The sequence below is a fragment of the Oncorhynchus clarkii genome, chromosome 12 (genome assembly GCF_045791955.1).
Source record: "Oncorhynchus clarkii lewisi isolate Uvic-CL-2024 chromosome 12, UVic_Ocla_1.0, whole genome shotgun sequence".
NCBI lineage: Eukaryota > Metazoa > Chordata > Actinopteri > Salmoniformes > Salmonidae > Oncorhynchus > Oncorhynchus clarkii.
In genome coordinates, this window is record NC_092158.1 from 7086628 (window position 1) to 7101032 (window position 14405).

Here is a 14405-nt window from a genome sequence, read left to right on the forward strand (position 1 = left end):
AATGTGTTCTTAACTGACTTGCCAAGTTAAATAAAGGTTAAATAAAAATGCTGAAATGTAAAATGTAGCCAACTCTGTATGACTTCATTTAAAAAAGGAGGGATACTTTAAACAGGGGTCCACTGAAAAATGTAACGTTTTAATAGTTGTATCGAAAATGCTTTAATATTTAATAGTTTTAACCCTCCAAACTCATTTAGACATATGAATAAATATGTAAACTGTGATATCAGTAGAGAATTAATCAAGGTAATTTTCCCATAAATGGATAGTTGTTTCCCTCTCCACGGTTTCAAGATTCTGTCTATTTGTCTTCGAACAACAACAACAACGCTCAACTTTTCCTGGATATGTACTATAAGCAGATTGACTTCACCATCCACCCATTTAATCGCCATGGCAATTTAAAGTTTGTATCTTTTAGAGACACAATCCGTAATATAGTACACCATAGTTAGGTTTTAGTCCAGAGAAACTGGATAAATTATCCAGGTCCTCAATGAGGCCCTTCAAGGTTGAAGACCCAAGAGAACATTTTAATCACATCGATACTTCTGTCCCTAAGCCATACATTTTTTGCCCATTCATTTTATCATTAGATCTGATTTTTAATAAACAGGTATGGTGACAGAGGGCAACCTTGTTTTAATGCTTCTTGACAATTCAAAGTTCTCAGAGAAGTAACAGTTATTTATTATTTTACATAAAGGATTGTTGTGCATGACTTTTACCCATCTTATGAGACATTTTCCAAAATTGAAAAAAATCCAGGCACTTATGAACAGATTCTTGACGTACTGTATCAAATGCTTTCTCAAAATCTTCTATAAAGATTATACCTGGTTTCCCTGCAGTCTCATAGTTTGACATTATTTATTTGTATATATTTTTTTGGTAATCCTAGGGGGTAGATCAGCTTTAATATTGCAGATAGATTGGTAATCCTAGGGGGTAGATCAGCTTTAATATTGCAGATAGATTGGTAATCCTAGGGGGTAGATCAGCTTTAATATTGCAGATAGATTGGTAATCCTAGGGGGTAGATCAGCTTTAATATTGCAGATAGATTGGTAATCCTAGGGGGTAGATCAGCTTTAATATTGCAGATAGATTGGTAATCCTAGGGGGTAGATCAGCTTTAATATTGCAGGTAGATTGTAGTAATGAACACCTAGGGTTCTAATTTGTGCTTCTAGGTGCTTCTACACCTGCATTGCTTGCTGTTTGGGGTTTTAGGCTGGGTTTCTGTACAGCACTTTGAGATATCAGCTGATGTACGAAGGGCTATATAAATACATTTTGATTTGATTTGATTTAATTTCAGGTTATACATACTATATACATTTTTCGGACACAATCAATTTTACAATAGTTATATTTAGTTTGCTTTAAGTCCTGACCTTCTTGTACCCTCAACCTCTCTCATCTACTACTGATGTCCTTCCTCTACCCTCAACCTCTCTCATCTATTACTGATGTCCTTCCTCTACCCTCAACCTCTCCCATCTATTACTGATGTCCTTCCTCTACCCTCAACCTCTCCCATCTATTACTGATGTCCTTCCTCTACCCTCAACCTCTCCCATCTATTACTGATGTCCTTCCTCTACCCTCAACCTCTCCCATCTATTACTGATGTCCTTCCTCTACCCTCAACCTCTCCCATCTATTACTGATGTCCTTCCTCTACCCTCAACCTCTCCCATCTATTACTGATGTCCTTCCTCTACCCTCAACCATCTATTACTGATGTCCTTCCTCTACCCTCAACCTCTCCCATCTACTTTGGATGTCCTTCCTCTACCCCTAACCTCTCCCATCTATTACTGATGTCCTTCCTCACCTCTACCCTCAACCATCTATTACTGATGTCCTTCCTCTACCCTCAACCTCTCCCATCTATTACTGATGTCCTTCCTCTACCCTCAACCTCTCCCGTCTATTTCTGATGTCCTTCCTCTACCCTCAACCTCTATTACTGATGTCCATCCTCTACCCCCAACCTCTCCCATCTACTTCGGATGTCCATTCTATTTGCTATGTATTTGTAACTGTGCTGTTTCACAAAAGTTCTGAACCTAAATACATTTTATGGACACTATTTTTTTTACATGAGTTATCTTGTTATTAGTCCAACCCTTTAGCTCCATTCAACCCCTCCCATCTATCTCTTAACACCATCCATATTGGATTTCTATTTGCCATATATATTTCAACTGTGCTGTGATGTTTTCACAAAAGTTCTGAACCTTTCTATTCTCATTGTTTCTACAGATTGTACATTTTGCTAAAACTATTATTATATTATTGATCGATCGATCGATTGTTGTTGTTCGAAGACAAATAGACAGAATCTTGAAACCGTGGAGAGGGAGGGAAACAATTATTGATCGATAATTTGCTCAGTTTGTTTGATAAGTGAAACACGATCTTTCCTGAATAAATTCCTTAAACTCCTTTTGTTTTGTGTCTAGATTACTCAGTGCTTCTGTAGTACATTTATCTACACCATTGATGTGTAATGTTAGATTTTCTATTTCCGCTGTAAGTCTTTTCTCTGTTAAACGATACTGTTTTAGTTTGTGTGGAACCGAAAATGGAATTGAACGGCCTCTAAAGGAACACTTAAAAGGTATACTATACGATCCAGTCGGTCCGCTGAACCTGTACAACAAAAAGCTACGAATTCCTCTGTTTTTGATAAGAAAATAGTGTCAGTCAATGAACCCTGGTTTAAATGTTCAATTTCCCCTGCCATCGTGAAGAATTTCTGTCATATTTACCTGGAGGTCTATAGGCTGATGGTCTGAATGCATTCCATCCTCGTGTCATATTTACCTGGAGGTCTATAGGCTGATGGTCTGATCGCATTCCATTCTCGTGTCATATTTACCTGGAGGTCTATAGGCTGATGGTCTGAATGCATTCCATCCTCGTGTCATATTTACCTGGAGGTCTATAGGCTGATGGTCTGATCGCATTCCATCCTCGTGTCATATTTACCTGGAGGTCTATAGGCTGATGGTCTGATCGCATTCCATTCTCGTGTCATATTTACATGTAGGTCTATAGGCTGATGGTCTGATCGCATTCCATCCTCGTGTCATATTTACATGTAGGTCTATAGGCTGATGGTCTGATCGCATTCCATCCTCGTGTCATATTTACATGGAGGTCTATAGGCTGATGGTCTGATCGCATTCCATCCTCGTGTCATATTTACATGTAGGTCTATAGGCTGATGGTCTGATCGCATTCCATCCTCGTGTCATATTTACATGTAGGTCTATAGGCTGATGGTCTGATCGCATTCCATCCTCGTGTCATATTTACATGTAGGTCTATAGGCTGATGGTCTGATCGCATTCCATCCTCGTGTCATATTTACATGGAGGTCTATAGGCTGATGGTCTGATCGCATTCCATCCTCGTGTCATATTTACATGTAGGTCTATAGGCTGATGGTCTGATCGCATTCCATCCTCGTGTCATATTTACATGTAGGTCTATAGGCTGATGGTCTGATCGCATTCCATCCTCGTGTCATATTTACATGTAGGTCTATAGGCTGATGGTCTGATCGCATTCCATCCTCGTGTCATATTTACATGTAGGTCTATAGGCTGATGGTCTGATCGCATTCCATCCTCGTGTCATATTTACATGTAGGTCTATAGGCTGATGGTCTGATCGCATTCCATCCTCGTGTCATATTTACATGTAGGTCTATAGGCTGATGGTCTGATTCCATCCTCGAAATACAATACATAGCAAATAGCATAGAAAAGGATACCGGAAAATAATCAATCTGACTAGCTTGATTAAGCCTCCAAGTATATCTTACAAGATCCAAGTTTTTATGCCTCAAAATATCTGTAAATTCCAACATGTTCATAATATGTGTAATCTCTTTGAGCGCCAGAGGGTGACAGTTTGTAGTGTGATTACCTTTAAGGTCCATTGACGTGCTTAAAACTGTATTGTAGCACCCTACCATTAAAATATAGTTATATGTATCTTGGAGACTAATTCGATTACTATAAATGTTTTAAAAGAAGGATTGGATTGTCATTATTCGGTCCATATAGATTTATGAGCCATCATTGTTTTATCATCATGTTCAACCGAATCCATCTTCCTTCAGGATCTATTTTAACGGAACTCAAGTTTTTGTACACAGTTAATAATTTAACATTTCAAGTCTTTCTCATTTTAAAACTTTTGTGTGTTTTATGTTAACTGTTAATTTGTGATTGTTAATATCACTTGCTTTGGCAATGTCAATATATGTTAAGAGAGAGAGAGAGGTAGAGAGAGAGGTAGAGAGAGGTAGAGAGAGAAGTAGAGAGAGAACTCAGTGAGGTAGAGAGACAGAGAGAGGTAGAGAGACAGAGAGCGAGAGAGAGAGAGAGAGGTAGAGAGACAGAGAGAGAGAGAGAGAGAGAGAGAGAGAGAGAGAGAAGGGGCTTTATTATCTATTTCACTTGCTTTGACAATGTAAACATATGTTTCCCATGCCAATAAATCCCCTTAAATGGAAATTGAACTGAGAGCTAGAGAGAGAGAGATCTCAGAGAGAGAAAGAAAGATCGAGATCGATAGAGGGAGAGGGAAAGAGAGAATCATTGTGGAATGTTGGAGGACAAGCATCCAATCTGTTTCTGATTGTTCTATTATTTGTTCAGTGTGATTGAAAAAGAGAAGGACCATATGCTGGAATGTCTGTGGCGGTATAGAGGAACAACACAGTGACACTCCAGCCATCACTGAGAGGAGGACACGTCACAGCTAATCACAGCAGAGTCAAAACCTTATGTGGTTCTATGTTCATCAGTCCATCTTGTATGCGTTTGGTCTTCCTGTCTGTCTGTCTGTCTGTCTGTCTGTCTGTCTGTCTGTCTGTCTGTCTGTCTGTCTGTCCGTCCATCACTTTGTCTGTCCGCCACATTGCTGGTCTTACCACTGTAATCAGCCCTGTCTTCTGTCCTGTCTTCTGTCCTGTAATCAGCCCTGTCTTCTGTCCTGTAATCAGCCCTGTCTTCTGTCCTGTCTTCTGCAGCCCTGTGTCCTTGTCCCCAGGTCTTACCCATCACGCTGTCTGTGCCGTTGGTGGTGGCAGTGCAGGAAGCTGTACTGTACTGATTGGAGGCACTGCTACGATGGAAACTGGACATGGGAGGAAGACTGGGGTTGATGTCTGCCGAGGAGTGTGACGGGTAGCTCTGTAGAGAGGGAGAATGGAGGGAGAGAAAGAACCATCAGACTAAACATCTAATCCATTAGAACCCTCAGACTGACCATGTAACCCATTAGAACCCTCAGACTGACCATCTAATCCTTTAGAACCCTCAGACTGACCATCTAACCCATTTAGAACCATCAGATTGACCATCTAACCATTTAGAACCCTCAGACTGGCCATCTAACCCATTTAGAACCATCAGACTGACCATCTAACTCATTAGAACCCTCAGACTGACCATCTAACCATTTAGAACCCTCAGACTGACCATCTAACCCATTAGAACCCTCAGACTGACCATCTAACAAATTAGAACCCTCATACTGACCATCTAACCCATTTAGAACCCTCAGACTGACCATCTAACTCATTAGAACCCTCAGACTGACCATCTAACTCATTAGAACCCTCAGACTGACCATCTAACCCATTAGAACCGTCAGACTGACCATCTAACCCATTAGAACCCTCAGACTGACCATATAACCCATTAGAACCCTCAGACTGACCATCTAACCATTTAGAACCATCAGACTGACCATCTAACCATTTAGAACCATCAGACTGACCATCTAACCCATTAGAACCCTCAGACTGACCATCTAACCCATTTAGAACCATCAGACTGACCATCTAACCCATTTAGAACCATCAGACTGACCATCTAACCATTTAGAACCCTCAGACTGACCATCTAACCCATTAGAACCATCAGACTGACCATCTAACCCATTAGAACCATCAGACTGACCATCTAACCCATTTAGAACCATCAGACTGACCATCTAACCCATTTAGAACCATCAGACTGACCATCTAACCCATTAGAACCTTTAGACTGACAATCTAACCCATTTAGAACCATCAGACTGACCATCTAACCCATTAGAACCCTCAGACTGACCATCTAAATCATTAGAACCCTCAGACTCACCATCTAACCCATTCAAACCTAAAGCAATGAAAAGCAATAAGAGTGAGATGATATGGAGGCATACCAAGGCTAAGGAATAATCAACTGATGGAGAGAGGTAAGGGCAGGTAAGGGCGCTCTCGAGCAGCTAGATGTTCTTTACCAATCGGCCATCAGATTTGCCACCAACGCCTCTTATAGGACACATCACTACACTCTATACTCCTCTGTAAACTGGTCATCTCTGTATACCCGTCACAAGACCCACTGGTTGATGCTTATTTATAAAACCCTCTTAGGCCTCACTCCCCCCTATCTGAGATATCTACTGCAGCCCTCATCCTCCACATACAACACCTGTTCACTCCCTCCTATCTGAGATATCTACTGCAGCCCTCATCCTCCACATACAACACCCGTTCTGCCAGTCACATTCTGTTAAAGATCCCCAAAGCACACATCCCTGGGTCGCTCGTCTTTTCAGTTCGCTGCAGCTAGCGACTGGAAGGAGCTGCAACAAAACACTCAAACTGGACAGTTTTATCTCTTCATTCAAAGACTCAATCATGGACACTCTGACTGACAGTTGTGGCTGCGTTACGTGATGTATTGTTGTCTCTACCTTCTTACCCTTTGTGCTGTTGTCTGTGCCCAATAATGTTAATCTCAGCCCCCGTCCCAGCAGGAGGCCAATTACCTTTTGGTAGGCCATCATTGTAAACAAGAATGAGTTAAATAAAAAGAATACAATGACAAGGAGACATAGAACGTGACTGAAAGACAGAAAGAAGAAGAGGGAGGAGAATAGATTAGAAAATAAGGAGATAAGGAAAGGAAAGGAGGAGTGGAGAGTAGATTAGAAAAGAAGGAGATAAGGAAAGGAAAGGAGGAGTGGAGAGTAGATTAGAAAATAAGGAGATAAGGAAAGAAAAGGAGGAGTGGAGAGTAGATTAGAAAAGAAGGAGATAAGGAAAGGAAAGGAGGAGTGGAGAGTAGATTAGAAAAGAAGGAGATAAGGAAAGAAAAGGAGGAGTGGAGAGTAGATTAGAAAATAAGGAGATAAGGAAAGGAAAGGAGGAGTGGAGAGTAGATTAGAAAAGAAGGAGATAAGGAAAGGAAAGGAGGAGTGGAGAGTAGATTAGAAAAGAAGGAGATAAGGAAAGGAAAGGAGGAGAGGATACTCACCAGCCGGTCATGCAGGTGGGTGCCACAGTAGCTGCTGCTCTGGGGGCCGTGGGAGGAGTTACCCAGCATGCCGCTGTAACCAGGCTGGTTCATTCCGCTGGAGGAGCTCCACGGGTCAGCACTGTGGTGACCGTCTACAGGGGCAAAGAGAGGGATGTGGTGACCGTCTACAGGGGCAAAGAGAGGGATGTGGTGACCGTCTACAGGGGCAAAGAGAGGGATGTGGTGACCGTCTACAGGGGCAAAGAGATGGATGAGGGACCCCTCCTGGAGCATACGCTTACGATCACAGCATACACCCTGCCAACTGAATACACCACATACACCCTGCCAACTGAATACACAACATACACCCTGCTAACTAGATCACATCATACATCCTGCCAACTGAAAACACAACATACACCCTGCTAACTGAATACACAACATACACCCTGCAAACTAGATCACAGCATACACCCTGCTAACTAGATCACAGCATACACCCTGCTAACTGAATTCACAACATACACCCTGCAAACTAGATCACATCACACACCCTGCTAACTAGATCATATCATACACCCTGATAACTAGATTACATCACACACCCTGCTAACTGAATACACAACATACACCCTGCTAACTAGATCACATCATACACCCTGCTAACTAGATCACATCATACACCCTGCTAACTGAATACACAACATACACCCTGCTAACTGAATACACAACATACACCCTGCTAACTAGATCACATCATACACCCTGCTAACTGAATACACAACATACACCCTACTAACTAGATCATATCATACACCCTGCCAACTGAATACACAACATACACCCTGCCAACTGAATACACCACATACACCCTGCTAACTAGATCACATCATACACCCTGCTAACTGAATACACAACATACACCCTGCTAACTAGATCACAACATACACCCTGCAAACTAGATCACATCATACACCCTGCTAACTGAATACACAACATACACCCTGCTAACTAGATCACAACATACACCCTGCTAACTGAATACACAACATACACCCTGCTAACTGAATACACATCATACACCCTGCTAACTGAATACACAACATACACCCTGCTAACTGAATACACATCATACACCCTGCTAACTGAATACAACATACACCCTGCTAACTAGATCACATCATACACCCTGCTAACTGAATACAACATACACCCTGCTAACTGAATACACAACATACACCCTGCTAACTAGATCCCATCATACACCCTGCTAACTAGATCCCATCATACACCCTGCTAACTAGATCACATCATACACCCTGCTAACTGAATACACAAAGATCCCATCAGAGAGGGCAAGCAGGGCAAGCCAAGGTAGATGTGTGAAGAAATATAGTTTCTACAGTCCTATTGGTGTGTGATTATGTTTTGAACTGTCTCCATCTATGTCATGTGATGCTTTCCTATCAATCCCCTGGCCATTTTATTTATTTTACCTTTATTTAACTAGGCAAGTCAGTTAAGAACACATTCTTATTTTCAATGACGGTCTAGGAACAGTGGGTTAACTGCCTGTTCAGGGGCAGAACGACATAGTTGTACCTTGTCAGCTCGGGGATTTGAACTTGCAACCTTTCGGTTACTAGTCCAACGCGCTAACCACTAGGCTACCCTGCCATGTCAACTGTACTGTTACTATAATATCTCTGGCTCTCTGGGGAAGATAATACTTCCATTACGCTGTCTCCGTTTCCATCCTCCGCTGTGCACGAAACCCCAAGCTGCTTGCCTACCGTGTGGCTGAGATCCTAACCCTCCCTACTGCATGGCTCTGAGCCCTCAACCACTTGCTGTGTGATTAGTAAGGCAGAGCAGCAGACAGTCCAGGCCAGACCAGAGGCTGTGATGTCACCAACAGCAAACACCGGCCCTCCAATTACAGGGAGACCTACTCATCTAACTTGTCTGGATCACTTCGTCTATCAATCCACAGCCAAAACACTGTCTTTTTTTTTTTGTAAGTACAGTGCCTTCGGTAAGTATTCAGACCCTGACTTTTTCCAGATTTTGTTACGTTACAGCCTTATTCTAAAATGTATTTAAAAAAAATAATAATATGTACTCATCAATCTACACACAATACCCCATAATGACAAAGCAAAAAACAGGTTTTTAAATAATTATTTATTTATTTATTATATAAATAAATATCACATCATAAGTATTCAGACCTTTAACTCAGTATTCCGACACAGCCAGAAGAGGACAGGCCACCCCTCATAGCCTGCTTCCTCTCTAGGTTTCTTCCTAGGTTCTGGCCTTTCTAGGGAGTTTTTCCTATTTAGTACACTACTTTTGACCAGGGCCCATAGTAGTGCACTATGTAGGGGATAGGGTGTCTTTTGTGACACACACAAGATACGTGTCCCCTCTCAGAGCCTTGGTCAAAACTAGTGCACTATATAGGGGATAGGGTAGTGGACTAGGTAGTGGACACCCCTCCTTTCTAGGGAGTTTTTCCTAGCCACCGTGCTTCTACACCTGCATTGCTTGCTGTTTGGGGTTTTAGGCCGGGTTTCTGCACAGCACTTTGAGACATCAGCTGATGTACGAAGGGCTTTATAAATACATTTGATTTGATGGGAATAGGGTAGTGGACTATGTAGGGAATAGGGTAGTGGACTATGTAGGGAATAGGGTAGTTGACTATTTAGGGAATATGGTAGTGGACTATGTAGGGAATAGGGTAGTGGACTATTTAGGGAATATGGTAGTGGACTATGTAGGGAATAGGGTAGTGGACTATTTTGTTGAAGCACCTTTGGCAGCGATTACAGCATTTATTCTTCTTGGGTATGACGCTACAAGCTTGGCACGCCTGTACTTGGGGAGTTTCTCCCATTCTTCGCTGCAGATCCTCTCAAGCTCTGTCAGGTTGGATGAGTAGTACTGCTTTACAGCCATTTTCAGGTCTCCAGAGATGTTCGATCACGTTCAAGTCCGGGCTCTGGCTGGGCCACTCAAGGACATTCAGAGACTTGTCCCGAAGCCACTCCTGCGTTGTCTTGGCTCTGTGTTTAGGGTCGTTGTCCTGTTGGAAGTTGAACCTTCGCCCGAGTCTGAGGTACTGAGCGCTCTGGAGCAGGTTTTCATCAAGAATCTCTCTGTACTTTGCTCCGTTCATCTTTCCCTTGATGCTGACTAGTCTCCCAGTTCCTGCTGCTGAAAAAGATCCCCACAGCTTGATGCTGCCACCACCATGCTTCACCGTAGGGATGGTGCCAGGTTTCCTCCAGATGTGACGCTTGGCATTCAGGTCAAAGAGTTCAATCTTGGTTTCATCAGACCAGGTCTGATGGGCTGAGAGTCGTTTAGGTGGCTTTTGGCAAACTCTAAGCGGGCTGTCATGTGCCTTTTACTGAAGAGTGGCTTCCATCTGGCCACTCTATCATAAAGGCCTGATTGGTGGAGTGCTACAGAGATGGCTGTCCTTTTTGAAGGTTCTCCCATCTTCACAGAGGAACTCTAGAGCTCTGTCAGAGTCACCATCGGGTTCTTGGTCACCTCCCTGACCAAGGCCCCTCTCCACTGATTGTTCAGTTTGGCCAGGCAGCCAGCTCTAGGAAGAGTCTTGGTGGTTTCAAACTTCTTCCATTAAGAATGATGGAAGCCACTGTGTTCTTGGGGACCTTCAAAGCTGCAAAAATGTTTTGGTATCCTTCCCCAGATCTGTGCCTCGACACAATCCTGTTTCGGAGTTCTACGGACAATTCCTTTAACCTCATGGCTTGGTTTTTGCTCTGACATGCACTGTCAACTGTGAGACCTTGCATAGACAGTCCAAGTCATGTCCAATGAATTGAATTTATCACAGGTGGACTCCAATCAAGTTGTAGAAACATCTCAAGGATGATCAATGGAAACAGGATGAAGCTGAGCTCAATTTCAAGTCTGAGCTCTATTTCGAGTTTAATTAGCAAACGGTCTGAATTCTTATGTAAATAAGGTATTTTTTAGTTTTTTTTTAAGTAATACGTTTGAAAACATTGCTAAAAACCTGTTTTCTCTTTGTCAATATGGGGTATTGTGATGTCATTATGGGGTATTATGATGTCATTATGGGGTATTGTGATGTCATTATGGGGTATTGTGATGTCATTATGGGGTATTGTGTGCAAATTGCTGAGGATTTTTAAAATAATTTAATCAATTTTAGAATAAAGCTGTAACGTAACAAAATGTGGAAAAAGTCAAGGGATCTGAATACACTGTAACTATCTATCTTAAAGACACACTTTTTGTTCTCGTGTTATTCCATGATAGTTTGCCACTCATCACCAAATCTATCCATCTATGAGTAAATATGAGGTTGGTTAAAGTATTAAGTATTAAAGATGAACAGAGTTGTGACAGAATCTAATCTATTACCTGGCATGAAGAAGGGGCTGGGGAACCCTCCACTGGGTGGTTTGGAGGAGGGGTACCCTGGTGAGTCCCTGTTGTAGTCAGCTGTGCTGGCAGATGGGGCATATACCTGGGAGAGACACAGAGACACAGAGAGACAGAGAGAGACAGAGAGACAGAGAGAGAGAGAGAGAGAGAGAGAGAGAGAGAGAGAGAGAGAGAGAGAGAGAGAGAGAGAGAGAGAGAGAGAGTGGGTTAAACACCTTAGAGAGACAGGGTCAGACGGACAACACCTTACAACAAGCTGCACTGTCATTGGCTAAGATAATAGGTAGACCAATCAATGAGCACTTGAGGTGAGCTTCTCCGCAAGACAATTGTTCTTTGGCAGCAAGAGCTGATGTTACCTACATGCGAATCATGTTTGTCAGTAAACAGTAAACAGTAAACATTCAGGGTTACGTCAAGACCCACAGCGTGAATATCTGGAACAACGAGCAGTCTGACATCATCACCAGAGACTTAGCTTTACTCAAGGTCTTATCATGTGACACATTAGGTGTGTGAGAGAGAGTCTCTCAGGATATCTTAGCCATGTCAGCTGCTGCTAAGACTAGAGAAGTGCGTCAGACAGACAGCTAGCCAGCATTATGCTAACTAGGCTAACGGGACCAGTCTGAGGCAGAGCAGACTACCCAACACAACACAGGGATGACAGTGTTACTATAGAAACACCCTTCTATTAGGTCAGGATCATACTGATTCCAAGACATTCAAGTTGTCCCAAAAAAATTATGCTATGCTTTCCATAACGAAACTGAATCTCGGAGAAATCACCAACCACAATACAACATTGTCTTTAAAAGGAAACATTCACCAAAGGATTGTGGTATTGAGTACACTTTATAGAGAGCACTGCTGGGAGGCTTGGTTCCCATGAAGCACCTTGCACCGCACCGAAAGGCCGGCCCGCCGGGCTCAATAATCATACCAGTGAGAGCTCCAAACTCAAGCAGGCCTGGTAATGCTGTCAGTCTCTAGTTGGGTTATGGGTAGGCCTGGTAATGCTGTCAGTCTCTAGTTGGGTTATGGGTAGGCCTGGTAATGCTGTCAGTCTCTAGTTGGGTTATGGGCAGGCCTGGTAATTCTGTCAGTCTCTAGTTGGGTTATGGGTAGGCCTGGTAATGATGTCAGTCTCTAGTTGGGTTATGGGCAGGCCTGGTAATCGTGTCAGTCTCTAGTTGGGTTATGGGCAGGCCTGGTAATGCTGTCAGTCTCTAGTTGGGTTATGGGTAGGCCTGGTAATGCTGTCAGTCTCTAGTTGGGTTATGGGTAGGCCTGGTAATTCTGTCAGTCTCTAGTTGGGTTATGGGTAGGCCTGGTAATGCTGTCAGTCTCTAGTTGGGTTATGGATAGGCCTGGTAATGATGTCAGTCTCTAGTTGGGTTATGGGTAGGCCTGGTAATGATGTCAGTCTCTAGTTGAGTTATGGGCAGACCTGGTAATGCTGTCAGTCTCTAGTTGGGTTATGGGTAGGCCTGGTAATGATGTCAGTCTCTAGTTGGGTTATGGGCAGACCTGGTAATGATGTCAGTCTCTAGTTGGGTTATGGGCAGACCTGGTAATGCTGTCAGTCTCTAGTTGGGTTATTTTGTCATATTTCCTGTCTTCCAACTCGAGACCCAAACTGGACACATTATGCTGATTAACCTACTCACTCACTCACTCACTCACTCACTCACTCACTCCACTCACGCACGCACGCACGCACGCACGCACGCACTCACTCACTCACTCACTCACTCACTCACTCACTCACTCACTCACTCCACTCACGCACGCACGCACGCACGCACTCACTCACTCACTCACTCACTCACTCACTCACTCACTCACCTCACTCACTCACTCACTCACTCACTCACTCACTCACTCACTCCACTCACTCACTCACTCACTCCACGCACGCACGCACGCACGCACGCACGCACGCACGCACTCACTCACTCACTCACTCACTCACTCACTCCACTCACTCACTCACTCACTCACTCACTCACTCACTCACTCACTCACTCACTCAGCATACTCATGCACAAGTATTCAAATACATTTAGAATAAAAAAATATATTCTAACAATGAGAAGGTTTTTTCTAAATGAAATGATCTATATACACAAGGATGTACCATGACGTTCTCAACGTGTCACTACAGTCAGAGTCTCCATATACGTTCTCAACGTGTCACTACAGTCAGCGTCTCCATGACGTTCTCAACGTGACACTACAGTCAGCGTCTCCATGACGTTCTCAACGTGACACTACAGTCAGCGTCTCCATGATGACGTTCTCAACGTGACACTACAGTCAGCGTCTCCATGACGTTCTCAACGTGTCACTACAATCAGCGTCTCCATGACGTTCTCAACGTGACACTACAGTCAGCGTCTCCATGACGTTCTCAATGTGACACTACAGTCAGCGGCTCCATGACGTTCTCAATGTGTCACTACAGTCGGCGTCTCCATGACGTTCTCAATGTGACACTACAGTCAGCGGCTCCATGACGTTCTCAACATGTCACTACAGTCGGCGTCTCCATGATGACGTTCTCAACGTGACACTACAGTCAGCGTCTCCCTGACGTTCTCAACGTGACACTACAGTCAGCGTCTC

At 43.3% G+C, this 14405-nt stretch overlaps 1 protein-coding gene and 1 long non-coding RNA gene across 16 annotated transcripts in view; one reads left to right on the forward strand and one right to left on the reverse strand.

Annotated features, from left to right (window-relative positions):
• LOC139422672 (uncharacterized) overlaps positions 1-14405 on the forward strand; it is a 1300889-nt gene that overhangs the window by 136159 nt on the left and 1150325 nt on the right. The gene's annotated exons all lie outside the window — the stretch shown is intronic.
• LOC139422670 (transcription factor 4-like) overlaps positions 1-14405 on the reverse strand; it is a 411500-nt gene that overhangs the window by 56836 nt on the left and 340259 nt on the right. For 8 of the 15 annotated variants that reach the window (XM_071173862.1, XM_071173865.1, XM_071173864.1 and 5 more), the window contains 3 exons: positions 11754-11859; positions 7341-7474; positions 5087-5222 (listed from right to left, as the gene is read on the reverse strand). In XM_071173862.1, the coding sequence (XP_071029963.1) occupies positions 5087-5222; positions 7341-7474; positions 11754-11859 (376 nt within the window). Of the gene's footprint in view, positions 1-4960; positions 5223-7340; positions 7475-11753; positions 11860-14405 lie in introns of all 15 variants that reach the window. The other 7 variants (XM_071173853.1, XM_071173868.1, XM_071173857.1 and 4 more) reach the window with 1 other exon arrangement.